The sequence below is a fragment of the Phytophthora sojae genome (genome assembly GCF_000149755.1).
Source record: "Phytophthora sojae unplaced genomic scaffold PHYSOscaffold_2, whole genome shotgun sequence".
Taxonomy (NCBI): Eukaryota; Oomycota; class Peronosporomycetes; order Peronosporales; family Peronosporaceae; genus Phytophthora; species Phytophthora sojae.
The window spans coordinates 482,828-510,411 of record NW_009258116.1 but is presented as its reverse complement, the minus strand read 5'-3'; the positions used below and the strand labels follow the sequence as shown (position 1 = coordinate 510,411).

Below are 27,584 nucleotides of genomic sequence, written 5' to 3'. Positions count from 1 at the left end.
CGAGTCACATTCTCGAGACTTGCTTTTGCTCTACCGACACAAAAGGCACTCGCGCCTCGTCACAGGAATCTCGAGCCAGAGCTCTAACGAAGACCATATACGAACAAGACAACAAGGGGTCCTGCATTCCTGTAGCGTTGTATTTCCCAGATACTCCAGTTAACTCTCAATACAGCATCCATTCATGTATTTGTTCCTGATGACACCAAACAACATTTACATATAGGGTTAGGTGATGTTCATGGTTGCTTTGAGACTTGCTACCTAGGAAGCTGGACACCCAACGCACTAAATGCTAACCACCCTCTTGCACCTCTTACGGCACCTCCATCGCACCAGAAAAAGTGGTGCGGATCTGCGAAACGCCCACCGTTCGCCCTCGATAGTTCACAAATCGGAAGAGATTCGTGAGGCTTAGACCGACCGCGCAGCTTGGGGTCATATGGTAGCGGGAGGTTGAGCCCATAGTACACCTTCTGAATGTTCCCCATACCTCCATTCAGCGGCTTGACGCGCCGAGGTGATAGAATTGTGCAGCAGCCGCGCCAGACTCCTGAGTGAGGGGAGAATGCGATCGAGACCTCCATCATTTAGTGGTGTCAGGATGCAGAGCATGGAAACGCGGAGTCGGAAACGAAATTCATGGTTCCTGTATCAGGTTAGCATTAACAGAAAATAGAACACCATTGTCAGTTTTACACTAGTAAGTTCATCAAACGCACATACCCTTAACTTTTGCCGTCTATAAACCCAAACGTGTGCGTAAGCAGCGGCTCGCGTGCTTCCACGAGTCTTGCCAGTTCAGCTTGCTGTTTTGGAGACGGCCACGAAATGCGTGCTGGCGCAAAGTTTGTCAAGGCCATTGCCTGTGCTTCATCCGCACTGCGCAGATACCGCGAGAGAGTCGTGGGCGGCACTCCGAAAATCATGCAGAGCGCTCCTTGCTCCATCGATCCGACATAAAAGCAAAGGATGAGGCTTAGCGCCTGGTGATGGGACCGCAGCTTGGTCGGACGGCGTCACAGGCGGCAGGTAGAAGAACCGTGCGAGCCTATGTAGTAGCTGGTGATAAGAAGCCATGCGCCCAGACACGTTACATATTTGTAGCTCTACACGCTCTCGAAGCGTAACCCACCTCGTCAGACTTGTTGCATTGAGGAAGTTGCTATCATCATCATAGGTGTACAGCACCATCCAAGCCGAGTTGCTTGGCACGTCCAGGCACTGCGCAGAGGTGGTACTTGGTCGTTTGTAATCGGACGGAATTGTTGTCGATAAACACGTTGTGGCGGAAGCAACTAGACTATATGCCGACATATCCACCCCCATATCTGCGGTAATTATGTTATGTCCTTTTGACCCTTTTGGCAGGCACCCAGTGGCTGTATGACATAAGTATGGTTTTCTACCGTGTACGACACACGTACGATCCGTATCTTAAGATAATGTGACATCTCGGGTACGAGTGAAGACCGGCATGACCATAGCTTAGCAGGTGTCCTTCCTTGCTGCGCGGCTCTAACGCCAGTCGGAGCCGACGGTTTTGTGTAGCCTTAGTCGAAAACCAGCTCCACGCCGATCACAGTCATATCCTGATGTGGTGCACACTACACACAGCAGCTGCTGTGTTCGGTGTCTCTCCGTCGTGGTTGATGACTTTGCTCTTGTTGCCGCTGGAAACCGCGTCCTCGTTCGAGTTGAACAAGTAGCTCGTATCGACCATGCCGAGAACTCCACTATGCCACACGACGTAGCCCTGCGCCGGAGTACGCGTACACGTTTGCCATCAAGGTCGCATGGTCCCAAGGTTTGACCCACGCCGCCTGGGGGGGTCGCAACGGACAAAACTTGTGTAGCCACACGAAACTTATATCGACAGCCAACGCACTACATGTAGTTACGCAAGACAAACAAACAGCCGGATCACGCTCGCGCAACGCCGCTTGGTATCCATGTGACCCGAGTTCAATTTCGGTGACGGGTGAACTCTCTAATGGGTAACAGTATGGCACTTTTTAGCTGCTACTCCACAAGCGGATCTCTCGAAACCTTCAATCTTGGGACCGCAGATTGGTATAAGAAGTTAGAACACTAACATGGTACACGCAGGATCTGTCCATTGGTTGCACGTTGATATGATTATTATAATTTAACAATCTTTGGCGTCTCAATAACAAGAGCACACAATGGAAAGCCGCTTCATGCAAGCGCTCATGTAAACGCAGCTGAAGTTATGGCTAGACGCTGACCACGCGACCTCTACCCCCCCCCTCACGTGCGCGTTACTCGAGCCGATCGAGGAGACAAGAGCCCCAGCCAGCCAGAGTTGCAACGAGTGAGTGTAGCTGCCGCAGTGATCCATAGTTTTACATCTCCATAAAGCCTTCAAAGGCGCTCCGAGATCGTCGACCTAGCGCGTGGTAAGCCCAGGAAGAAGGCAGCAAACCCCGCTGTGGAGCCGCGTCATCCCAAGGAGTACCAGCCGCAGACAGCACCGATCTTAATAATTGCAGAATATTAATACGAGTTTTGCGGTGGCAAGGCCACCAGTACCCTCGAAGAAGATAAATCGTAGCTTTGTCGAGCATAGTTTTGGTACCATCGTTGGCGCGTCTTCAACACCATCAACCGCAGGCAAAGCCTTGTGCTGCAGCGTCGGCTTAAGCGACCTGACAGCAGAAGCCCGCAACTTGACTAAAGGATGGCGTAGTTGCGGATGTAGTCGCGGTTGGCTTCACAACCTAGAAACGCCATGCTAATACAATGCGTTGAACCTGGATATCAATCTTCTTTTGCTCGGCGAAGACGAAAGTCTACCCACACGCAACACAAGGTGAAGCTGGCAACGCGTATTCTGGGACTTCTGGGAGCACTCTGATGTAAATGTCCAAGGCACAGAGCGCTCTTAAGTAGCCTCTCTCTCTCTCTCTCTAGTGGACGTCGCGATGCAGACGGCAGAATCGAGATCCAGCGCATCATAAGCCGCGAGTCTCGACCTCACACTGGCCCAGCGCTCGTAAATGTTCATCACCTTGTTTCAGCGCGCATGTACCCATTGACCGACCACCCGAGAGTTTCATCCGCCAAGCAACGAAATGAAGTCACCGGACGTACAGCTTCGACGCAGCCTCGTAGCCTTGGTAAGTGTTTGCTTGGTTCGAACAGTTTGGCCTAATTTACTCAGGATCACTGCAAACGTGACCATCGGCCGCGGAAAATTTCCATTTTCGGGATCGTCTTTATCACTCTCGGTCGAATTGCTACAATAGCCCGCGAGCATAGATGAAAGCAGGGGCGATGCTCTGTCGGCCTCTTGGATCGTGTGATAGAGCGCATCCGAGCGACCGTCGTGAACCCAGTGGAACTACGTCATTTGCTGCCAAATTTGCTGCCCACCAGTGGGACTCCGAGGTGAAAGCTGACACGAGGCGACTTGAAATTTTGGAGAGTTGGCCCCGGCGCCGATCCAGGGAGAGCGACAGTGTGGGAAAATAAGGGTCGATTCAGGATGGCGTACCTGTGGAACGCCCGAGCATGATGGAGGAGATGTGGAGTATGGATGCCTGGTCGCGTTTGACCTCAACTGGCCGGAGGTGCGCAGCACCCAGTCCGGCCCCTACCTAGTCTGACGAAGGGAGACCGTGAAGTATCCCAGTGAACGTATCCCGGAGAGCTACCCTTCTTGGCGAGGCCAAGGCATCCCCAAGGTACTTCGAATCCCCAGCAGCCCGAGCGTGAAGCTACTCGAGCACACCAAGCCATCGATACCCTGAATTGTACCACCACCATGGTGAAGATGAACATCTAGGATACTGCGACTACGAAGACCCCGAGTGTGACCCGGCAACGAGTTGAGGACCTCAAGCAGCGAGACCAAGTGGACACTGAAGCTCGTGGAGCCGACGGCAGCCTGGATGGATAACCGACAGCTCGAATGGAATGCAACTACCCCGAATGGTGGATGACCATCCTGAATGGACAACGCCCGGAGTGCCCAAGTGCCGACCATCCTGAATGGACCATGACTGCCCTGAATGGAGAAGCCCCAAGACATCGCAGATATCTGCCAATGGACCAGCGCCCAGGAACGTGCCAAGTCAGCGAAGTCAGCAACCAAGGTCCAGTTCCGAGCGTGACTTGGTTTCACTATGGAGAGTGAGCCAGTCTGAGTTCGATGTGTCAGCAGTGCAGCAGATCCCCAGGTCAGGCACCCGAGTCCCTCCGACATCAAGTGATGAGTGTGCGCCGCGACGCGACGCCCGGATATACTGGAGCCAAGAGAACCCGAACAAGTGTATGAAGATATGAGCAGTGGAGACCGCGTGAAGAATCCAGCGGCCCTCAAGGTAACAAGACCATACGAAGACGAAGAGAAGTATACAACGAAGAAGAGAGAGAGATACAAAATAGAAGAGAGATAGCCAAAGAGAGAGAGAAGAGGATAAAGATCAACAGAGTTTATTTTGCGTTCAAGTGCACAAGTGCCTGGTGCGTGATTCATCTAAGGACAGCCGCCGCCCACGGGAGAGTGTACCGCCTAGGAGCCCACGAGAGGGTGTACCATTCGGAACCCCGCTGCGAGCGTTGAGTAACGCCTGGTCCAAGGCCCTCGAAAACTTCTCACTACATCATCAAGCCAAGTCAGGTACCCAAAAGTATTGCCCATTCGGGTTGGTACACCTGGTGCATTTCCCAGTTGCGGCGTACACTCTCAGTGTGCGCTTGCATTTCATAATCCCTGTATTTTAGGAGGTTGTGGCAATCGCCCCCTAGGGCCCGATTGGAGATTGCGTGTGGTAGGAAGGTACCTGTATTATTCTCCTGACATTCAGGAGTGGTGCGTGTGGGGCATCCCGAATTTACCTGTATTCGGGGTGCAACCTAAATTGACAGGCTGCATATTGTGTGTACAGACTCTGTATTGATATTGGTTATTTTGGAGAAGGTCTTTGCTCGTGATCTCACTCCCATTCAGGACTCCCGGAACGAGTAGCGCCCGGAAGTTATCTTTATTCTGATCAATTGCGATTCCCAAGGTTGAAACTCGGTCCACCGAAGATAAACGACACCTATAGGGATTGCGCAAGGTCGCACGTCAACCGGAGCTTATATTCATTGTAAGTTTCGGGTTTCCGTAAGCTAAACCCTCCCGGATCTAAGCCTACCGGACGTACGCTATACACCCTGGACGATAAAGGCGTTCACCCGCATCGCCTCAGCTGGTGGCGTGCCCGGATTTGGTTGCCTAAGGTTTTCACCGAGAATTGTGTATTGATTGAGGATATTTTAAGGTGTCCTGAGAGCTACTAATCTACTAACTCCTGGGGTTATGGCTGGAAGTGAAAGCATACGCGAAAGGGGACGCGGCGGACGCGCGGATGGCGTGCGACGCTCGCGTCGGACTCAAGGGATGCCGCCGGAGGAGCAGCTCTCGCTTGAGCGGAATGCTCGCCGGACGGACGCCTCGAGGCGTAAGGCAGCTCGCGATGCGAAGGAGTCGACGGAGGCCCAAGGACAGCCGGATGCGGAGCCGGCGGCCCAGGATGCGCACCACGTGTCCCTGGATGCTGCCACCCCGGATGACGAAGAGAAGGGGCCCCCGAGTGGCTCGGAAGTGAACTCCACCCTGGACTCGGAGGTGGAGGTTGTGGGCGTGTCCATCCCGAATGCGCCCGCCCAAGCGTCTGTGGGAGGCGCTGTCAAGGTTGAGTCGTCGGCTGTGGTTGAACCTTCGGGAACGTCCCGGCCGGCCCAAGATGTGATCGTGCTGGACGACGACTCGGATGAGTCCCCCTCGCAGGCGCGCACGATCAAGGCAGAAGGACCGTTACCAGCCGTCCAAGAAGGGCCGGCGTCAAGCTTGCCGAATGAGACTCCGTTGCCCAGCTCGCCCGTTCCGAACGCCGCTCCAGTTGTGCCGCCCAGGGTGGCTACCCCGGAGGTTCCCCGAATGCTCATTGACCTGACTGGTCCCGATGAAGATTCCGGAGAGCGGGAGTCCGCCGCCCGGATGAGGGAGTTTGTGGCCGACCAGGTCCGCCGTTGGGAAAGGGTGATGCTCGAATTCGTGATGTCCCGGACCGATGAGTACACATGGCCCAGTCCGCACCCGACTTCCAAGCTTGGTGGACTGCAGCCATGGCGACGTCCCGATACGTTGCGGCTCGTTCAACGATGATGAACCTGAGCGACAACTGGATTTCGGATTGAGCTTGATCCGCCTGTCTCCATGCACTGCCGCGGACGCCACCGCGGCCTTGATCCCCATGACACGCTGTCACTGCGTGAGTGCGCCGCCCTGCCGCAGACGCTATTCTTCGAGGCGGGATTCAGGTTTCGCAACCTGATTCCCCAGTGGTTCCAAGCGCGGGCTTCCCGAGTGTAGCCGATCATGGTGCGGATGCTCATGCAGGAGCTCCAGCAACTACTCGCTGCCGAACTTTCGGAATGGCGAAGCGTCACTGCGGGCGTCCCAGCCAGCGCTGGACGTTCATGCGCTGGAGGATGCTGCCTTGGATGCGGTCAAGGAGGAACACCCGGACGACGACGTGCCAATGCCGACCCGGGAGATGGACGTGCTCGGTCGAGAATGTATTTTCCGGATGAGGGTGACTGGAGTCCGCCCGACCCGAAGTCCGGCGAGATCGGCTGTGGGCCGCCCTGAATCCAAGCGTCCGCAATATGGCCCGCCACGTCCGTCGTCAATCCCGTCCATGAGCTGACACTTGTCCTACCGGTCTTCCATCCCGGCGAGTCAAGATGCGGACGCTCTGAGCGCTCGGATGCCTGTCATCCAGAGCGCAGTTTCCCGACGAAGTTCAGGACGAGAGTGAAGTCTGTTTGGAACGACGGCCGCGGATTCAGAGGAGTCGAACTCCAGCGCCTCGACCAGGTCGCGCTCGACGGAGCCATATTCGTCGTCGGGGTCCTCGCTGTGGTCGCTTGGCGGAGCCGCCGGAGTGATCACAGGTCGAGGACGTCCCGGAGGCACACGCGCTCCCGAAGGTCAAGCCCAAGCAGCTCCTCCAGCGAATCCAGCTCGGAGGACGAAAGGCGCCGTGGCCGCCGAGGATCCAAGCACTCTCGCCGTCCCAAGCGGTCGTCCAAGTCGAAGCGGTCGCCCAGCCGATCCGTGAAGTCTGAATGGTCAGCTCACTCTTCTGCGTCGAGAACCTCCGAGATAGCGCTGACCACGATGCGAGTCACGCAGGACGCCATGGCTCGGGTGGATGCGAGCGTTCAGGAGATGAACCAACAGCTCCAGGACAAGGACGACACCCCGGACCGGAAGACCGAAGCCGATGACGAGGAGGAGCGAACCTTCCAGACCTACCGGGCCACTCAACTGCTGGTCGGCCGGGAGGACGCCCTGGAAAACCAATGTGCTCTCGACACACAGGCCCCGGTTCAGGTGATCACGAGTGAAGCGACGACGGAGAACGCCCGTGAAATCGTGGGGGCTATCCAGGAAGACGCCTTGAAGCGTGCGCGAGAAGCCGTGAAGGCGGAACGCGCGCAGGAAGAACACCTCCGGTCCGAAGCTGAAGCCGTCCGACGAGTCCAGGAGGCCACGAAGCTGCAAGTTCAGGAGGCAATGATGCAGAAGACCCTGGAAGAGCGGCGAAGATTGCTGGAAGAGCAGCAGAAGCTCTTCGACCGAAAGATCGCTTTGCTAGAGACAGCCCAGTCGCGGGACAAGGTGGCTGGCCCTGACCAGGGGATGGTTCGGAGAACGCGTTCGCGCGACACTCGGACGACATCATCCCAGGTCCAAGGGGCTCAAGCGACACCTGTACCTGATCCGACTGTTCAGGTCAAGCAAGAGACAGGGCGCCTGACGATGCACCAAGAACCCAGTGGCGTCATCACTGGACACGCAAGTGATAGACGGGCCAAACCAGATGGTAACCTTCCAGCCGCCCAGCTTCAAGCAACGCTGGCGCCGATGACTGGTGTTAATTATGAGCAGGAAGAGTCGACGCCCAGGGTTGTTCCATCGAAAGCAACCTAAGCGACGACCGAGAAGTCGGGATCCAAGCCGGCTGCCTCTTCTCGTCCGGAGCCCAAGAAAACGGCCACCCGGAAGGACTCACTCAAGAAGCGATCGAGTAAACGTGGGGACCCCTCGGACGACAGCTCAAGCTCGGGCTCGAGCGAGGAAGACTCAAGCGATGAAGACTCCGACAGCTCGTCCGGTGAGGTGCTCACCAACGTGACGACGGTGACGACCCAAGGCGGGACGATGATCATGTCGTTCAGGCCGTATATGAGCTCCAGCGCTCTGGAAGACTTCAACGAGGACACTCCATTGGCCGTCCGGCGCCTTATGTGGGAGAAGTTCCAGAACCTCGCGACGCAGGGCGGATGGTCCGACAGGACGCGAGTCTGCGAGCTCAAGCTGAAGATGTCGCCGGGGGTCCGAAATTGTAGAGGTCAGCTCTCTCGGCACGACCGCCAGGACTGGACCAGGTTGTCCAAGTCCATCCGTCGAGAGTCAAGGTGTCGGAAAACGAGCGCTACTACACGATGACACAGCGCAAGGGGGAGAAGGCACAGGCGTTCCTGTACCGCCTGAACATCGCGGCGGAACACGCGAAGGTGGATTTCCGGAAGTCGAGCAAGCAGCGTGAGATGCATATCCGCCAGTTCATCCTGAACCTCCACGACGAGCGGACCAAGGCAGCCGTGGAAAGCCACCGGTTCAAGTAGGTGGCAGATTTGGAGTACATCCTGAAGCGTCGAGAGGAGCTGCACCACGGCGATGGCCCTCCCGCTCGGACGACGCAGACTCGCGACTTCCGCGCGGACAACGTTCCCCGGGACCGTTTCCGGCCCAAGCACCGGGATCGAGCATTCGTGGTGACTGCAGAGTCTGACTCGGAGTCAGACAGCCCGGATGGGACAGAGGAAGCAGTGGAGCGCCGCAGTCCCGCGGCCGAAACTCACGCCATCCAGGAAGTTCATGACGTGGGCGCCCCGAGTGCAAGCACCGGGGCCCTAGTGACTAAGGAAGACCTGGTCCACGAGGTGTATCGCGCGATGGATCGAGCAGGATGGTCTCCCAGCCACCCAATGCAACCTCCCGGAGGGCAAGCCCCGCAGGCGCCTAAAGAATCGTTTTCACGGGCGTATCCACCCCGGGACAACCCGGATCGAGGATAATTCTGTGAAGAATGTCGACGCTGGGGTCACCGTCCGGAGAACTGTTGGAGTACCAAGATTTGTGACCGCTGCAACCGCCGCGGACACATTGCTCAGATGGGTGAGACGAAGCCCTTCCCGAAATGTGATGAACTACACGAAGGACGATGCGAGGACTGGAGAGCGTTCCAAGAGATCAAGAAGCTGGTGCGCGAGGGAGGCCTGACTGACCTGTCAAGCCCTGTGCGTTAGGGCATCCTGAATGGCGAGGCCAGTTCTGAGGGGAAGCAGTTAAACCACTAAGCCCGCTGAATGGGGATTCGGTACGCGCCGGGCATAGGGAACCCTCAGAATTGTGTGTCTTAGCTTACGTCGGCCCTGAATTGAGGACCAAGAACCGAGATAACCAACAATGCCTGATTGAAGATGGAGTTGTGTCGTCCACGCAAGACCTTGTGGACTATTCGAGACCGCCCCCACCCTTGGAGCCTAAGGAGCCGGGTGAGAGGTATGGTTGGTGGGCCGAACACGATTCCGACGATGAAGGACGTAAAGTAGCGTTGGTTCACGGTTCGGTGGAGAATTTCAGGACGCAGATAGTGCTGGACACCGGAGCGTCAGTGAGCATGATAAGTTTGACTTGCGCGTAGGCTCAAGCTCAAGTTAAGCTCACATCGGCATATAAAGGTGTCCGGATTGGGTGGCGTCCCGACTTACATCTCCTCCAGCGCCCAGGTGAAGATCACTCTGAGACCTCGAATCGTGTACGTTGTGGATTTGTGGGTCACGAACATTGGAGAAGACGTGGCCGTGTTGCTCGGGATGGATTTCATGTACTGTGCCGGAGTTAGGCTCAGCATCCGGGAAGGACTCATTATGCTTCCTGATGAAGAGGCGATTCTCATGTACGGTGACACGATCCGGAAGAGTCACGGTATGGACATCCCGGTTGTTTCCCCTCATGACTTATACCTTCGGCCAGGGGGAAGCGCCACTGTGCGCGTTCATTATGGCAGGAGTAACCCGCAAAGAGATGTGGTTTGGGTCGGACGCGGAGACCGCTGGGTCACGGAGGCAATTTACGGAGCGAGATCCTGGGTCAAGGCCATCCGCGTGGTTAACATCTCGGACCGCGATCTGTGGATCGATACCCGTACGCCGGTCGCCCAGGTTGTGGAGTACGGACACTTCCGAGTAGGGGGTGTTTCGTGCGCCCTGGGGTGCGCAGGTATCAGGAATGGGAACGGTTAATCTATGAGAGCACAGCCTCACGTCGGGCTCGAGATGAAGAGGAGCGCCGGGTGGAGCGTTTTTGGGCCGCCCAGCCCCCCGCCGTCCCAAAACGCGCATATCCGTGGCCAACGAAGTTGATGACCCGGTCCGACAAAGACGACAGAGTAGTTACGAGACGGAGAGCTTGCCCTCAACCGGAATGAAAAAGGTTACGTTTCAGGAAGAAGCTGAGGAGATACCCCGGGGCGAGGAGTCAGACGTGCCGGACGATCAAGCGTCGAATGAAGATCCTGATCCCGGACGCAACACCCTGGAGGAATACTCGGCGAGCAGCCCGGAATTAGCTCCGGACTCTGGACCTGAAGGTGAAGTCGAGGAAGAATGCGAGGGAGATTTGCCTACGTCCGCGATGGACAGCACTGCACTCAGGCAGCTGGAGATCGAATAAGCTCGCTGCATGAGAGTGAGCGCTGAGGAGTTGGACCTGGATCCCGCGGTGTACGTTCATGAAGGAAGTGAATTGGTAGCATAGCTGAGGGACCAACTGGCCCTGCTCCCCGAATTGCATGATATCAGCCCGGAGTGCGACATTGACAAGATGAGCCCGGAGTGAGCACTCCTGCTCAGGAGAGTAAGCTGAAGGACATTCTGAAGTACCACAGGACAATCTTCCTGGGTGACGGGAACGCAGCTCCAGCGCCTGCCCGAGGCGTGGTGTGCGACCTAGACGTCGGAGACGCGAAGCCGGTGGTCCAACGGCCCCGAACCGTGGCTCCACATCTTATGGTGAAGGTTTACGAACTCTTGAAGAAACTTTTGGAGACGGGACTGATCGAACACTCTGAATCGCCATGGGCTTCCCTGATTGTGATCGTCCTGAAGAAGAACGGTGTCGACATTCGGATGTGCATCGACTATAGAGTCGTGAACGGTTTCATTCAGCTGTCCAGCTACCCGCTGCCTCTGATTGATGACTTGCTAATCGGTTTCGAGAAGGCGATGTGGTTCATGAGTCTGGACATGGCGAGTGGTTTTGGGGCGATTCGGATGACGGAAAGAGCCAAGCTCATCTCGGCATTTGTGTGCCCATTCGGGCATTTCCAGTGGGTACGGATGCCATTCGGGTTGAAAAACGCTCCGCTCGTCTACCAACATGTGATCAACAACTGTTTGTGGGGATTCGTTCGGTTGCCGCCCGAGGAGGAAGCTATGGTAGATCAAGATGTGCTGGATTACTTAAGGTTGGATCCTTCGCAGCCAGAAGCTGAGTACGACGGTGACGACGAAGCCGCCCCGGAAGAGGGACGTCTGCCCGCCCTGACTGACCAGATGACGGTGTTCAAGCGCAACATACCTGCACCACCCCAAATGGGCCCGGTCCTGGGGCAGAGCTCCTACATCGACGACATCGCACATGGAGCCACCACTTGGGACCAATTGTGTGACCACCTGAACGCGCTGTTGTACCGACTGAGGTACTGGAACATTTCGTTCAGTCTGCCCAAGAGTGAATTCGGGAAGCGGACCATTCCGTACCTGTCTCATGAGATCGGAGCTGAAGGGATTCGAGCGACTCCAAAGATTGTGAAGGGTATCCAGGACTCGCCGTTCCCGAAGACCCTGAAAGGGATCCAATCTTTTCTGGGAAGCCTGAATTATTACCACAAGTTCATTGAAGACTTTCCAGTGGTCGCTGTGGTGCTGTATGAGTTAACGGACGATCAAGTGCGGGACGGTCGAGATCTGACTCGGGCGAAGGAGGCGATCGACATCCTGAAAAGAAAGATTGTATCCACACCGATGCTCAGACACCCGGACCGGACTAAGCCGTTTGTGATCATCCCGCATGCAAATCAGTGGGTGGCATGTGCTGTCCTCGGACAGGAGTATGATGGCGTGATCCAACCTGTACGTTTCACGGGGCGTGTCCGGAATGATGCCGACCTCCGGTATCACATCGCCGAAAAGGAAGTGCTCGCGGTCATCCGGGTACTCCAAGTGTTCAAGGCCCTGGTCAAAGGATGCCCGCTGGTTGTGTATACCAGGTACTCCGTCCTGAAGTGGGTGATCAAGTCGAAAACCGCGGATGGTCGCACGGTGCCTTGGGGCGTTGCCCTATCACATTACGACCTGAACATCCGGAAATAGCAAAGGGACGAGGACGGATTGGCCGCCATCCTGGGTGCGGGTATCACGCCCAGAGAGCATCTAGATGAAGTGGCCGAATCGCTGATCCCGGCCAAGGGGCGAGTGAAGGCGCCGCCTGTGGTGAGTGTGGAGATGTTGGAGCCAGACTATTCGGGAGTCGCACTGAGTTTCGATGGCGCAGCTAAGACGTCCACGAAACAAGGAAGTTGCGGGTGTATACTGTGGCAGCTTCCCGAATGGACTGTCATCGAGGCTCGCGGCTACACCCTGGATGGAGTGACAGTCAACGCGGAGTACTATGGACTACTGAAAGGCATGACCATGGCGCTCCAGCGGGACATCGCGGACCTGGTGGTCGTGGGTGACTCAAGGATCGTCATTCAGCAGGTACAAGGACTCATCAACTGCAACCAGCCTCCCCTGCAGCGGAGGCTCGCCGAATGTCATGTGCTCAAGGAGAAATTCAGGACAGTCGGACTGGTACACGTCAAGCGTGAATACAACCAGGCCGCGGACTACTTGACCTCCAAGATACTGGCCGTGGGCGAAGATTGCGCGATTCAGGATGACGAGGAGCGGCAGCACTTGGAAGTGGTGTCCAAGATCCGAGAGCAATTGGTGAAGACGATTACTGCTGACCCAGATGAACAACCCACAGATTCGGGAAGTCCTTCTGACTCCACTCCCGGAATGTCTGCTGAAGTGGATCCGGGCCCCGGCCCGGAATCTGCCCCGCTCACGGAGGGAGCCCGGGTAATGGCGGTGCTGACAAGGACTCAGGCAGGACGCACGCAGGACGAGCCCCCACCCATGGGGCCCTTGGAATACCAGGCAGAACGGTGGCGCCGCATCAAGGCACACCAGGAGCAGGACGACTACTACCTCATGGAGATTCGGGACTTCCTGAATGGAGAGACAGATGACTTCTCCCCTCACAGGTTGCGAAAGATCGCCAAGGCGGCAGACTTTTTCGCCCTGGACGCTAGAGGCGTACTCTACTGACTTGCTCGGTCCACCCGGGATCGCCCATATGACGCCCATGATGAGCCGCGCTTGGCCGTCCCGGAAGCGCTGCAAGAAGATCTACTTCATTATGCACACGAAGACTACCAAGGTGGACACCAAGGTATTACGCGGACGCATGAGCGTCTACGTTCGGAGTTCTACTGGCCAGGCATGCATGCAGACGTGGAGCGTTTCGTGAAAGAGTGTATCGACTACGCCAGTGGCAAAGGGAGACCTCCCAATCCAGGACCGTCGCCAGGCAACATTGAGCCTAGACGCCCATTCGAGGTGGTCTCCATGGATTTCGTGACGCACATGCTCAAGTCAGCGCGAGGAAACACGTTTCTGCTACTATTCCAGGATGCTTTCTCTGGGTATGTAATATGTCAACCGATGTCCTCAACCACCGCCCAGGACGTTGCCGAAGCCTACGAGGAACGTGTCTTCAGGAGTTTCGGGGCGTCCTCCATGATTCGGTACGATCAAGATCCGAGGTTCATGAGCGAAGTTTTCACCAGGTTCCGGGAGATCCTGGGCAGCAAGCAACGAGCCACTCTGACCTATCGACCTCAGGCGAACGGCCAACAAGAGCGGTCGGTCCAAACGGTGATTCGGAGTGTCAAGGCGTAGGTCGCTGAGGCAGACCAGTCAGATTGGGACGACCATGCTGAGAGGCTGATGTTCGCCCTGAATACCTCATTCGACGCAACCCGACTTGACATCCCGTTTTATCTGGTGCACGGTTAGGATGCCCAGGGCACGGTAACTGCAATGTTGGGACCCAGACACTCCAGCCTTCCTGAACTGACGGCTTACGAGTGGAGACGCAAGTTCCAGCGAGACTACAGTTACGCCCGAGCATGTGCCGAGGATCTCCAGAAGAAGGCGAAGCGCGCCCAGTCAGAGGAGCAGACCCGGAAGTGGAACGAACTAACGGAGCGACTCAAGTCTGGATTCGAGAAGGGAGACGCCGTATGGCTCTACATCCCGAAGGTCCAGCCTGGATTGAGTCGAAAGTTGGCACACCTGTGGCATGGCCCGTTCCGCATTGATGAAAATCGGGATGATTTTCGGGTGCGCCTCAAGATCGAGGACACCGGCTACCGGGTTAACCCATGGGTCCATGTGAGTCGTCTCAAACCGAGGGCGGTCTTCCCGAAACGGCCCACGACTGAGCTGGACCTCGAGGATGAGGATGATTTCGACGCCGCACTATTGCCCGAGGACAGTTGGGAACCCGATCATGCCAATGCTGAGTACGAGGTCGAGCCGATCCTGGATTTGAGATGGATCAAGAGGACGCGGATATCCAAGCGCACTCGAGAATACCTGATCAAGTGGAAGGGGTATGCAGACCCCGAATGGATCCCGCTGTCCCGACTCAGCTGTGGGGCGCTACTGTACAAGTTCAACCAAGGGGCGAAGGCTAAGGCACGTTTCCAGGCTATGCAGGCTGGAGAGGATCACCCCAGGCAATATCCATCCTGAATGGATAAAGCTCAACTGACCGTACCCGTAAGTTGTGAGACGACTGAACCTGTTTTGATTACGAATGGAAATTTGGAGAGTATCGAATTGAGACAACGCACTTTCAGGGTGCGGACGCTATGATGAACCTAAGTGTGACGGTGAATGCGCAAAGATGAGTCGTTGAGATGATGAGAGCAAGGAAGACATAAATGACATCGAGTCTTGGATTAGTGGGTGTTACGCTATGGCATGCAGAATTGGGGCTGAGTTCCGAGCTCGACGCGGAAAACAGATCCTGGGCGCGCTACAGGAACTTCTTGGAAACCAGGTAGGGACAGCGGTCCGCCTCTGGCAGGAGTCGGAGGCCCAGCTGGGCCGGCGCGTGGCCGATGCGCTCCTCGTCCGAGGAGCAGGAGTTCCACTGCACCTGAGCGGGCTCCTGCTGGTCCGTCAGCGCGAGTTGCTCCTGCAGAGAGTACGGCTTGCCTTCGGCATTCTTCTGCGAGGGCGCCATCCAGATCCAGGAACAGCACTTGGCTAAGAACGTCCAGACCCCGGGCTCCTCGAGGTACGACGGCTCCAGACCATCGTCGACCGCGGCATCCAGCAATTTCTGGTAGTGAGCCCGGATGCTATCACATTTGGGTTTCCGGGTGTCAGCGAACTCCTCCGAATAGGCGTCCAACCGGTTGTAGATCGAGAACCAGTGACTAATCAGCCAGAATGTGCAGCGGTGGTCGCTCATAAATGTGACGACCTCATCCAGGCGCGCCAGAGCCTTCGTTCCAGCCTTTGGGGGCGCATGGCAGACCGGGAACTTGGATCGGTTGTCGAACATCTCGTCCCAGGGCTTGGCGCTCCACAGCTCCTTGAACGGCCCCGAAAGCCAGCGTGCCCGAACGGCGTCGCGCTCCTCAGGCTTGGACAGATTCGGGGTGTAATCCGGGAATCCACTGGTTTGCTCGACCGCCTTGGCAGTATCGGGCTGGAACTTCACCAGTATCCTATAATGACGCCAAGAAGTGACCCCGCGATCCGGGACCTCGATGATTTGGAGCTCTTCTGGGGTGAGCTCAGCATACTCCTTTCGGGCGAGGGTGGACTGCGTGCGCCGTTGGGCTGCGTGCGGACGCTTGGCCGGAGGAGGGGCGACTTCGGAGTCAGGGTGCTGGGACCCGGTGGTACTTGAAGTAGTGGAAGATGTGCTGTTGTGACGTTTGGCCTCTCGAGGGGGTGTGGTACGCAAGTCGAGCTTGACCTTGAAATGCTTAGTCGTCCTGAATATCTCGTCCCGCGTCTCGTCGTCAATGTCGTCACCCACCTCGGAATACATCGCCTGCATCACCTCCGCCTCCTCGTCTAGGCGGACGCTTTTCAGGGTGGGCCACTTGTCCGGTGTGTACGTGAGCTGCTCCAGTCTGGCATCGGCCTTCTTGTACTATCAGCTCGGGACGTAGCTCGTCCAAGGCGTCTGGTCCAACTTGCGCCGATACATGATCCGAACGAGGAGCTCGAGCAGGTCCCGGACGTGGAACCGAGGATGCACGTAATTGTCCCCGCAGACCAGGTCGAACGCGTCCAGGTAATCGAGTCCAGACTGCATCACCAACTGCACATCCAGGCGAAGCTTGTCCCAGATCACGGCATGCGCCACCAGCGAAGCCCGTGCGTCCTCCACCGACCGTGCATACGGAGTCAGCGGGTCCATCGCGTCCAGCTCATTCGGGGTGTACACCTCAGGGCGGAGCTGGAAGTGCCGCCCAGTTGCGCCCTTCGGCGCTCGGGATGTCTTGGCGGAGCGGGACCTGAGTGACGAGGGCGTGGACGGAGCAGACGAGTCTTGGGTGAAGTCGAAGGGCGCGTCCTTGGATACCTCCTTCGCGCCCGGGCCATCGTCGTCCTTCTCTTCCTGATCGTCGTCACCGTCGTCCACAAAGATGTAAGCCACAGGCTGTGCCCCGAAATCGTCGACCGCGTTCACCAAGATCTGAGTGGCCCAGCCGTCCGGAGGAAGTTTGTTGTCGTTGGCGGATTCCGGAAGCGCTTTCAGGCGAGGCCAATTGCCGTCAAGCCGAGTGTTGTGCCGATTCAGGAAGTTCATCGTCTTTCCCACGTTCATGGAACCGGCCTTCAGCCGAGAAGTCAGCGTCCGGACAACGGAACGGAGATCGTCATTTTCCCGGGAGAGCTTGTCGATTTGGAGTTGCAGCGCCTGTTCCTGGCGCTCGTGTTCTTGCGCAGCTCGCTTGAAGTCCCGGTCGTGATCCTTGATCCCCTGTTCGCGCTTCTTGGTGGCGACCTCCAGGGTCTCCTCCCAGCAGCGGTTCAGGACGGTGATATCGCGCTTGGCCATCTGCAGCTCGCTGTCCTTAGCCAGGTAATCCAGGCTGGCGGTTAGCCCATTCGAGCGAAGCTGGCGTCGGGCCTCCCGAAGTTGACGTAGCACGGCTTTCACCAGCGACGTTGTCCCAAACACCTTACGCGCGACGCCGTCGAGGTCGTAACACTGCAGGAGCGACGCGAGTTCGCGCTTGGCCGCAATACTATCCAGGAGTCCGTGGAGCTCAGAGATGGAGCGCCCCGTGTCGGAAGGCCGCAGGCGTAGCACAGTGCGGTGGAGCTCCATGCCCGGGTCCAGCAAGTCAATCAGCTCTTAGATCTATTTCTCTGTGAGACTTTCCATGGTCCAGAGCGCCTCGATGCCCCCAAAGCCGTCGCGCAGGAAGCACTCCTCGTAGCTGTCGAAGACCCGAGCCGGAACACCGACGAAGGTGAGGTTGAGGTCCGAACTGACCGCGAAGCGCGCCGGAGGTGCTTGACCCGCAAATTCCGGATGGGAGGATTGCGCCGCACGCGAGCGCGAATCCTGAAGACTCAGCCTGCCCTGAAATTCGCATTTGGCAGCCGAGGACGAGAGTGGTTTCATTTTCGTTCGGACATTCACGTGCAGAGGCACCTGAGGTGCGTACCCGAAAAATCCCATGACAGCGGCATGGAGGCGATCGGCGCTAGCGCTGCGACTCACGCACGACGTGCCCCCGAAGGCCCCCGTCTTGCCAGCCGCGTGGCCACCGGGCCGGCTGTGTCCTTCGCCTTGCTCTCGGTATTGCCGTCGCCCTTGCTACCGGCTGCACCAGTGTCGTCGTTGCCCTTGCTGCCGGCCGCGTCCGTGTTGCCGCTGGCGCGCGGATGTGTGCCAGTGCCCGCGGTTTTGACCACCACCGTCTTCGACTTGCTTGACGCGTCGTCAAGGGCGTTGGCGTTATCCTGCTGCTCATCAAGCGAAGCCTGGAGCGCGGTCGGCGTGTCCGCATGGCCAGAAGTTGCGCCGCGGTCGCCCTGCTCACCAGCCGAGCCCGAAGCACCCCCTCCAGTGGGAGGCGCGTCCGGGAGTTGCTCGGCGGCACGTGCAGGGCCGCCGCCATCAGACGCCTGGCACGCGTTGCAGTCTGCGTCGCTCATCAGTCGCCGGAGCGAGAGGATTTTGCGTTTTGAGCGCGGTTGCTGTTCTCGGAGAATGGGTTTGGATCCGACAGTTGGAATGGAGATGGTACTTAGCACGCTCGCCAATTTGGGAAGACGAACGCCGACCGTTTGATTCGGGATGACTGACCGCCCGGGATGGCTGCGCGCTCGTGGATGTCTGCCCATGGTCTGACACTTCGATGGTGTTTTCCTCAGTGTCAGTCCGTAGCCAGAGGGGCGGTTAACACGAGGCGACTTGAAATTTTGGAGAGTGCCCGCGCAGCTGGCCCGGGCGCCGATCCAGGGAGAGCGACAGTGTGGGAAAAGAAGAGTCGATTCAGGATGACGTACCTGTGGAACGCCCGAGCATGATGGATGAGATGTGGAGTGTGGATGCCTGGTCGCGTTTGACCTCAACTGGCCGGAGGTACGCAGCACCCAGTCCGGCCCCTACCTAGTCTGACGAAGGGAGACCGTGAAGTATCCCAGTGAACGTATCCCGGAGAGCTACCCTTCTTGGCGAGGCCAAGGCATCCCCAAGGTACTTCGAATCCCCAGCAGCCCGAGCGTGAAGCTACTCGAGCACACCAAGCCATCGATACCCTGAATTGTACCACCACCATGGTGAAGATGAACATCTAGGATACTGCGACTACGAAGACCCCGAGTGTGACCCGGCAACGAGTTGAGGACCTCAAGCAGCGAGACCAAGTGGACACTGAAGCTCGTGGAGCCGACGGCAGCCTGGATGGATAACCGACAGCTCGAATGGAATGCAACTACCCCGAATGGTGGATGACCATCCTGAATGGACAACGCCCGGAGTGCCCAAGTGCCGACCATCCTGAATGGACCATGACTGCCCTGAATGGAGAAGCCCCAAGACATCGCAGATATCTGCCAATGGACCAGCGCCCAGGAACGTGCCAAGTCAGCGAAGTCAGCAACCAAGGTCCAGTTCCGAGCGTGACTTGGTTTCACTATGGAGAGTGAGCCAGTCTGAGTTCGATGTGTCAGCAGTGCAGCAGATCCCCAGGTCAGGCACCCGAGTCCCTCCGACATCAAGTGATGAGTGTGCGCCGCGACGCGACGCCCGGATATACTGGAGCCAAGAGAACCCGAACAAGTGTATGAAGATATGAGCAGTGGAGACCGCGTGAAGAATCCAGCGGCCCTCAAGGTAACAAGACCATACGAAGACGAAGAGAAGTATACAACGAAGAAGAGAGAGAGATACAAAATAGAAGAGAGATAGCCAAAGAGAGAGAGAAGAGGATAAAGATCAACAGAGTTTATTTTGCGTTCAAGTGCACAAGTGCCTGGTGCGTGATTCGTCTAAGGACAGCCGCCGCCCACGGGAGAGTGTACCGCCTAGGAGCCCACGAGAGGGTGTACCATTCGGAACCCCGCTGCGAGCGTTGAGTAACGCCTGGTCCAAGGCCCTCGAAAACTTCTCACTACATCATCAAGCCAAGTCAGGTACCCAAAAGTATTGCCCATTCGGGTTGGTACACCTGGTGCATTTCCCAGTTGCGGCGTACACTCTCAGTGTGCGCTTGCATTTCATAATCCCTGTATTTTAGGAGGTTGTGGCAATCGCCCCCTAGGGCCCGATTGGAGATTGCGTGTGGTAGGAAGGTACCTGTATTATTCTCCTGACATTCAGGAGTGGTGCGTGTGGGGCATCCCGAATTTACCTGTATTCGGGGTGCAACCTAAATTGACAGGCTGCATATTGTGTGTACAGACTCTGTATTGATATTGGTTATTTTGGAGAAGGTCTTTGCTCGTGATCTCACTCCCATTCAGGACTCCCGGAACGAGTAGCGCCCGGAAGTTATCTTTATTCTGATCAATTGCGATTCCCAAGGTTGAAACTCGGTCCACCGAAGATAAACGACACCTATAGGGATTGCGCAAGGTCGCACGTCAACCGGAGCTTATATTCATTGTAAGTTTCGGGTTTCCGTAAGCTAAACCCTCCCGGATCTAAGCCTACCGGACGTACGCTATACACCCTGGACGATAAAGGCGTTCACCCGCCTCGCCTCAAAGCCATTGGTACGTGCTGTAGTATTTCTATAAATGAAGTGACTCACTATTTATCCAACAGATTGCAGCAGTGAAGATCTGCGACCTGACTGTCAAAGTAGTTTCTCTGAAACCGGTCTCTCTGCTGCCGGTAGGTATATTCACGACGATCATCTATCTGAATGGTGTAGATTCTGCGATGTGCTCGTTCCAGTTAAAGAGATGTTGTCGGTGCGTGGCACGAAGCCTTATCGTTTTCATCACATTTGTTTTCCTAGTGTTTTTTGTGCTACTCATGGTTTCTCGACTTTAATGTCGATACTAAGAAGCAACCAAGAAGTGCAAGTGGTCGGCGAGGGTAGGTTATAACCCAGTGCAAACCACCATCACTTTCAAGAGTCCGAGGCTTCAGCGCATTGTAGAAAAAAACGTGGTGGATCTTTTCGAAGTCAACCTCATTTTTTGTATTCGACAATCGTGACTCACGTCTCCAGCGATCATACCAAGGGCCTTCAGATCGTCGGTCTTCCATTGTACCGTGGAGCGGCCACTCAGCTGGTCGAACTCTGGCTTGACGATGTGGGTCAGCAGTTCATTGCGTGCAGCTGCATTCACATGTTGGCTTCCACGAGCTTCATGGTGTCTGCGTAGCTTGGGCTCATAACCACTTGAGATTATGCCGGCGAGACTTGGTAGTCGAGTGTTGGTTAGGAAGGAAATCCGAAAGTGTATTAGAATGAGTTAGGCCAAACTAACTATCATATCCAAGTCGCCTATGCTTAAACATGAATCGTACCAACGCACACCTCCTACTTCCAAGTATTAGAGGCTGGGGATCAAAAAGTAAATGCTGCAGATGGTATCCAGAAAGACAAGTTCAACTCGCCTTTCTCTCAGCCAATCAGAAGTGCCAAATCTTGGGGCTCCGCCAGTCAGATCCCAGTATTCCACCGTGTGTACCACAATTGCGAACCATCAGCAACAACTTCACAGCAAGCACGTGCCTCGATACAGAGACACACAACTAGACTGCGAAGTGTACAATTGCAACAATTGGATCAATCCGCAAGATATGCATAACTTGCAGCTACTGTGCATATTTGCAGATTATTCAAGTGATCGATTGCCACTATCCAGACGGTGTGTTGTGCTCGCCAGCCCAATCGGCGGCAATATTCTTCTCTATCTCACGAACCGAAAGAAGTTCTGAGGTTTTGAAGTTTCCGATCGAGCAACTTTGTGCTGCGATGGATTTATTAGCGACTGCAACGAGCAACGCCCTTATATTGTCATCCATTTGAGGGATCCACCTGCAGTGTCGTTCTTCTGTTAGTCAAACAGACAATAGACCAGCACTAAGAGCGCTCAACATACTCGACACATTTTCAATCAATGTTTGTGGCGAGCTGATACTGCCCAAAACTGTTTAAAAGCTTGCTAACAGAAATTAACATGATAATGGCACAATACACCTTCGAGAAGCCGTGTGTTACAGTGCTCGCTGCATGGGGATTTACATGTAGCGTTTATCAACTCCGTTCCCAGTTCTTAACCGCCCGACTGAAAATTCGATGCGACATGGGGAGCGTGGCTTGGTTGCAAAATTATTAACAGCACTATTTATTTTCCAGAAATTAATCCAAACATATTTTTTTCAGATGAGGATAGACAGAAGACTTCACAACAGGTCAGTAAATTTTGTAAAAAAGTCTTTGGATCTTGACGATTCACAAAGGGCAAAACAGAATGCTACTAAACCTTCCCAGCCCAATGACTCCAGTTATCACATGTAGGAATCATTTCATGTACGAAATCCCAGATAATGCATCCTGATCACACTGCGCAATTTCCTCTAAAGCTATCTATTACTCAACATTCAAGCGTATTCTGTACTCGTAACCAACATGCAGGCAGGTTCTACCACCGAACCAAAACGGTTATCTTGGTCTGGCTTTCCAACACGCTTCAACTACTTACCACAGCTGTAGCGACATTTGATGTTCTCCAGAATACTGCGGACCCGCCAGCCATCGGCATCGATAAGCTTCATGTCGTTGTCCATGACGCAGGACGGGAAGCCGGCAGGTTTGTGCTTGTCCACGTACATATCCGGAATGCCGAGGCCGTGAATTTCGTGCAGCAGCACCCCCATTTGCTCTTGGTCCATCGTGGCCAGCATATCATCTACCTCGACGCGCTGGCCCCAGTCACCGCCCGTGCCAATAGCACCTTCTCCGGGCTTGGTCGATGGCCACAGCGACATGTCAAATGACTTGCCCTTGCAGCCACTAGTGTCGGCATTGGCAGCTTGGCCCTGATGCTTGTAACACTCATCGGGGCACTTGGGACTTCCTTGGTCATCCAAGATGCCCTCGTAAATCGTGCCAAGCGTGTCGTCGCTCCAGTCCATGATGGACTTGTCGCGCACAGCGTAGCCCACGATGGTAATGTCTATCTTGTTGAACGGCCAGCACTCGTATCCTACCAGCTAGCGGTTCCACAGGTCCATCTACTTCATCAGCATGGCCTCGAACTTGGACGCCACTACCTTGGTGAGCTTCTTGTCGTTGTCCCAACGCACGCGGTAGGTGAGCTTGGCAAGCTGTGGAAATATAGATTGTTTATTAATTGATCTCTGTCCGCTGGAACAATCAATGATTGCAATCTCAACAATCTCAGCTACAATTATTGCAATCTAGCATTCTTTCTACTCTTGCTCCGCTACCTCATCTTCATTGTTGGCTTTTGACTGCACAATTGCTGCTGACACATCGGCCAGCGTCACAAGATCCCAGTTCAGCTTCAAGAACATGATGACTTCGAGAGTCTCGGAGCTCATGCTCTTCCGCAGGTACCCGATGGTGCTCTTAACGGTGGAGAAGAACCGTTCAACGACAACAGACGTTGCCGGAATCCAGCTCACGGCCAAGTACTTGGACTGACGAATGCTCATCTTGCGGGCCTTCTTGTTGATCTTTTCGTCTAGTGCTTCCGCAGCCCTTTTCCTCTTGGACTTGTTCGTTGCCGAGGAAGTTGCTACTCCAACTTGAGACGTCATTCGCTTCAGAGGGGTTGCACGATCCATCGCCTTGTAGCGGATGGCAGAGCGAATGATATCGTCATCAACGTGGGCGAGAGGGATGTTCTTGAGGGCGACCAGCTTCGTCCATCCGTAGGTATCAGCAGCATCCTTTTGTACGAACAAGCTGCGGATCGGAGTACAACCTTTCTTAGCACACTCCTCCGCTACAGCCTCGAACGTGGTGGCTGCGTAGGTGCGTCATCAGGTTCTTGTAGCCGGCACTCTACAGCTGCTTCACTACGACATCGCAGACGGAGCATGTACGCTCAGTTCGGGCGGGGGTCTTGAAGAGCAGCTTGACGACTTCAGCGTTCTTCATACTGGAGGTGTGGGGGGGTTGCTTTGGGTTCTTGTGCTTGGTGCAAATTGAAGAATGATGAGAGAAGCAAAGAGCGGTTTGGTAGTGATCTTACAGCTTTAACGAAATGGCGCGAAAGCGAATCTGGTAGCTGCTTTTTCTCCTCCAGGCTCGGTTCTAGCTCTATGGTTGGCGGAATGCAATGGATGCCGCTGTAATTGGCTCTGCGGCAATCTTTCGATTGTGATTGCCGATTGGGATCCCTCCACAATCAATTATTGTGATTGACAATCTTGACAATCTTGCAATCGCAATCATGTTTTCCACAGCCCTGTGAGCTTGCCCTTGTTGGTCACGAGCTGGTCGAAGATGAGGTTCTTGAACTCGCCCACCTGGTGTTCTCCCAGACCCAGTCGATATCTTTTCGCGTCACGTACGTGGTGGGGTCACCCTTGACGCACTTGCCACTGCCCGACGTGACCTTACCAAGGGGAGCGTGTTCGCCAGTCGAGGTCGAGGTCGAGGTCGAGTCTGTCTGGGATATATCACCCGACGAGCCTTCCGTCTGGGAAGTGCCGGTGTTACTCGAGTCAATCGACGACTGGAAGTTGAAGGAGTTGCCGGGCCCCGTGTGTAATGGGCCTACCTTGGCTCACTACTTTAGCTTACACGTGCGCGCACGTGTGTGAGGAAGCGTAGCGTAGTTTAAACTAGAGTTAATTATACTCGGGCCTCCGAGTATGGATTAATCTAAATAAACGATCCAAATAATGTTTTGGGGTTAAAATGAGAACTGTTATTTGTGATTTATGTTTTGACTTCCCCTAAATGTAAGTGCACGTTGTGTATTCCGGGTGCGGTGCGCTTGAGCGACCGCGACCTAAACGGGTACACGACGATTCGTGTACCTGCGAGTCTCAAGGATCTCCGTGCCAAGTTCTTGGCACGTGAGGAACGCGACGATCGTGGGACTTCGGGCGCTGTAGGTGACCACAGCGCTCGCACTACCTTCGCGTCGGCAGTGCGTGGTGATCTTCGTACGCCCTCACCATTTCTGGAACGTCCTGCAGTAGGACGTCCCGTGGCTCCCATGTATCTTGGTGAGGCGGAACCCTCTCCAACGAATACGATAACGAACCTGGTGCCGGTTCGTTTTCGGGATACTATGGTTCACAATACGCTCAACAATCCAGCGTGTTGAGCTGCGGGCGTCGCGGATCGGAGGCGGCGGTGGTGGGAACACGCCCCGGGTATGGTCAACCTGGGGTTGACCTTGGCCCGACGCTCGAGGAGCGAGTCGCTGCTGTGGAGCAGCTTCAGAGCCGTGAGTTCGCCGCTCTGAAGCAGGAGATGGCGACCCTGAGAGATCAAGTTGATCAGGCCTCGCAGACCGCGTCGGACATCTCTATCGACGTGGGAGGTCGCGTCGTGCGCTTGTCCCAACGCGTTCACGCGCGGGAGCAGAGGTTCGCTTCCGCTGGGGCTTCCGCTTCGGGCCAACCGAGCTAGGTGGCTCGTGCTGCCGGTATGGCTTTAGCCGCCCGACGTAAAAGGTCGGATGGAGGCGCATGCTAGATGGAATATCTAGCGTGTAGACGTTGCCGTGCCGTGCCAACACCGTGAACGGCCCGATGAAGCGCGGAGCGAGCTTGCTCGCCCCGAAGTCGGAAACTGCATGTTTAGGCAGGTTTTGAGTTGCTAACAAAACCAATGAACCCTTCTTGAATTCATTAGTATTGCCCCTACCAACATTGTCTGCGTTCAGCTTCTGTCGGTCGACAGAAGCTGCAATAGCGTCTTGGACAAACCGAATGACGGCTTGTCTGCGCTGCACGAATTTGATTGCGTCCGAGCTGAACTCGTTCAGCTCGTTTCCAGCAGTAGGCCCGGCCTCTGCGTTCGTCTTCGTGGTGTCTGTGCTCTGCACAGACACGTTCTTCTTCTTCTTCTTGCACTTGCCGGCGTCTGTGCCCTGCACAGACGCGTGCTTCTTCTTCTTCTTGTGTGTAGTCGCGGCTGACACTGTGCAAGTGTCAGCGGCATTCTGCGGCTGCAGCGGTGCAGTCGTAGATCCTCCCCCACTTAAGGAAGGAGCCACCATCCCAAGAAGACTCGGAAGGCGTGGGTGCCTGATGGCATTCACGTAGAACGGTGTATGCCCGGTCGAGGCAGGCACCGAGTTGTTGATGGCGAACTCCGCCATCGGCAGGCACTCGCTCCAGTGTTGGAACGAGTGAGCGCAGCTCTTAAGCACGTCTACGAGCACGCGGTTCACGCGCTCGGTCTGACCGTCCGTCTGCGGATGGTCCGCAGTCGACATCGAAAGTTGACTCCCAAGAAGTGTAAACACTTCTTGCCAAAGGTGTGCAGTGAAGCGCGGGTCTCGATCCGACACAATGTCGATCGGCATGCCATGGCGTTTGGACACCATGTCAACGAACAGACGCGCCGTCTGCTTCGCAGTCACTTCAGCGGGTACCGCAGCAAGATGTACCATCTTGTTGAAGCGGTCAACAAAGACCACAACGCCCGTGTTCCCCTGGCTGTCCGGGGGAAGACCGAACACGAAGTCCAAAGACATGGACTGCCAACACTCCGACGGAGTCGGCAGTGACTGCAAGGGAGCCCGCGCGAAAGGCGCAGGCTTCACACGTTGACAAACCTCGCAAGCACGGACGTACTTGCGCACCCATTTATACTGGTGGGCCCAGTAGAAGTCCCGCGTGAGAAGAAGATATGTCTTCTCACGGCCCGGATCCCCCTCAGTCGGTGCATCGTGATACTCATACATGATCCTGAGCCGCAGGTCATGGTCATTGGGCACGACAACGCGGTCCGCGTTGTCGTCGACTGCACGGTAGAGTAATAACCCATCGTGCACCCGATAACGGTGTGCACGAGCACGAAGATGCTTCGGCAGCTTCTGACGAGCTTTGTCAGAAGGTGCTGAGCCATAGGCCAGCAAGAGCTTCGCGTCAGCGTCGTGCGCGTACGCGGCCTTCACGTCGTCCAACAGTGACGACGTTGGGGTGATCGATCGCATGGCGTCAATGGCATTGACGTCGTCATCAGTCGTGGCGTAGTCAGGTCGACGCGAGAGCGCGTCGGCCACCACATTGAGTCTTCCGGGTTTATACTCAACCCGGAAGTTATACTCTGCGAAGAATGAGAGCCATCTCGCCATCCGTGCGAGATGTGCGGCGACTTCACAGCCGTCCGCAGCGACGCGTGGTCCGTATAGACCACGAACGGTTTGCTTCCGAGTAGATACACTCGGAACTTCGCGAGTGCGTACTTCATGGCAAGGAGCTCCTTGTCATGTACCGGGTAGTTGCGCTCAGCTGGCTTCGGCTGACGCGATTGGTAGTAGACGACACGATCACGGCCCTCGTGATCGTGCTGCATCAACGCATATCCGATTGCGAAGTCGGATGCGTCACACACAACGTGGAATGGGCGATCTTGGTCGGCCACCGCCAAGATCGGCGCCTCAGTCAAGCCCCGCTTGACTGCATCGAAGGCCTGCTGACACTCAGCAGCCCAAACCCACTCGGCGTCCTTCTTCAGGAGCTGTGACAGCGGGCGTATCATGCCCGCGTAGTCCTTCACGTACTTGCACAAGTACGTGGCCAAGCCAAGGAGCTGTCGCAGTTCCTTGACGTCCGACGGCGTCGGCCACTCATTGATCACTCTGACCTTCTCAGGGTCAGG

The 27,584-nt window shown here is 55.8% G+C and overlaps 5 protein-coding genes across 5 annotated transcripts; 2 read left to right on the top strand and 3 right to left on the bottom strand.

Annotated features, from left to right (window-relative positions):
* Positions 1-873: 873 nt before the first annotated feature.
* On the bottom strand, positions 874-1,317 carry PHYSODRAFT_484222 (hypothetical protein; the record flags this gene model as incomplete). Its single annotated transcript, XM_009519932.1, has 1 exon — positions 874-1,317. The coding sequence occupies one exon, from the start codon at positions 1,315-1,317 to the stop codon at positions 874-876; it is 444 nt and encodes a 147-aa protein (XP_009518227.1).
* Positions 1,318-5,410: 4,093 nt separating this feature from the next.
* On the top strand, positions 5,411-8,709 carry PHYSODRAFT_253792 (hypothetical protein; the record flags this gene model as incomplete). Its single annotated transcript, XM_009519931.1, has 5 exons — positions 5,411-6,034; positions 6,477-6,591; positions 7,185-7,904; positions 8,013-8,432; positions 8,459-8,709. 5 exons carry the CDS (start codon positions 5,411-5,413, stop codon positions 8,707-8,709), a joined length of 2,130 nt encoding a protein of 709 aa, XP_009518226.1.
* A 3,465-nt stretch (positions 8,710-12,174) lies between these two features.
* On the top strand, positions 12,175-13,524 carry PHYSODRAFT_252122 (hypothetical protein; the record flags this gene model as incomplete). The annotated part of the gene is made up of 3 exons (XM_009519930.1): positions 12,175-12,282; positions 12,523-12,642; positions 12,751-13,524. The coding sequence occupies 3 exons, from the start codon at positions 12,175-12,177 to the stop codon at positions 13,522-13,524; spliced, it is 1,002 nt and encodes a 333-aa protein (XP_009518225.1).
* A 1,777-nt stretch (positions 13,525-15,301) lies between these two features.
* On the bottom strand, positions 15,302-18,832 carry PHYSODRAFT_253774 (hypothetical protein; the record flags this gene model as incomplete). The annotated part of the gene is made up of 5 exons (XM_009519929.1): positions 15,302-16,435; positions 16,502-17,649; positions 17,674-17,876; positions 18,023-18,446; positions 18,814-18,832. 5 exons carry the CDS (start codon positions 18,830-18,832, stop codon positions 15,302-15,304), a joined length of 2,928 nt encoding a protein of 975 aa, XP_009518224.1.
* A 4,368-nt stretch (positions 18,833-23,200) lies between these two features.
* Positions 23,201-23,894, bottom strand: PHYSODRAFT_295543 (hypothetical protein; the record flags this gene model as incomplete). Its single annotated transcript, XM_009519928.1, has 2 exons — positions 23,201-23,760; positions 23,840-23,894. 2 exons carry the CDS (start codon positions 23,892-23,894, stop codon positions 23,201-23,203), a joined length of 615 nt encoding a protein of 204 aa, XP_009518223.1.
* Between the last annotated feature and the right edge of the window lie 3,690 nt (positions 23,895-27,584).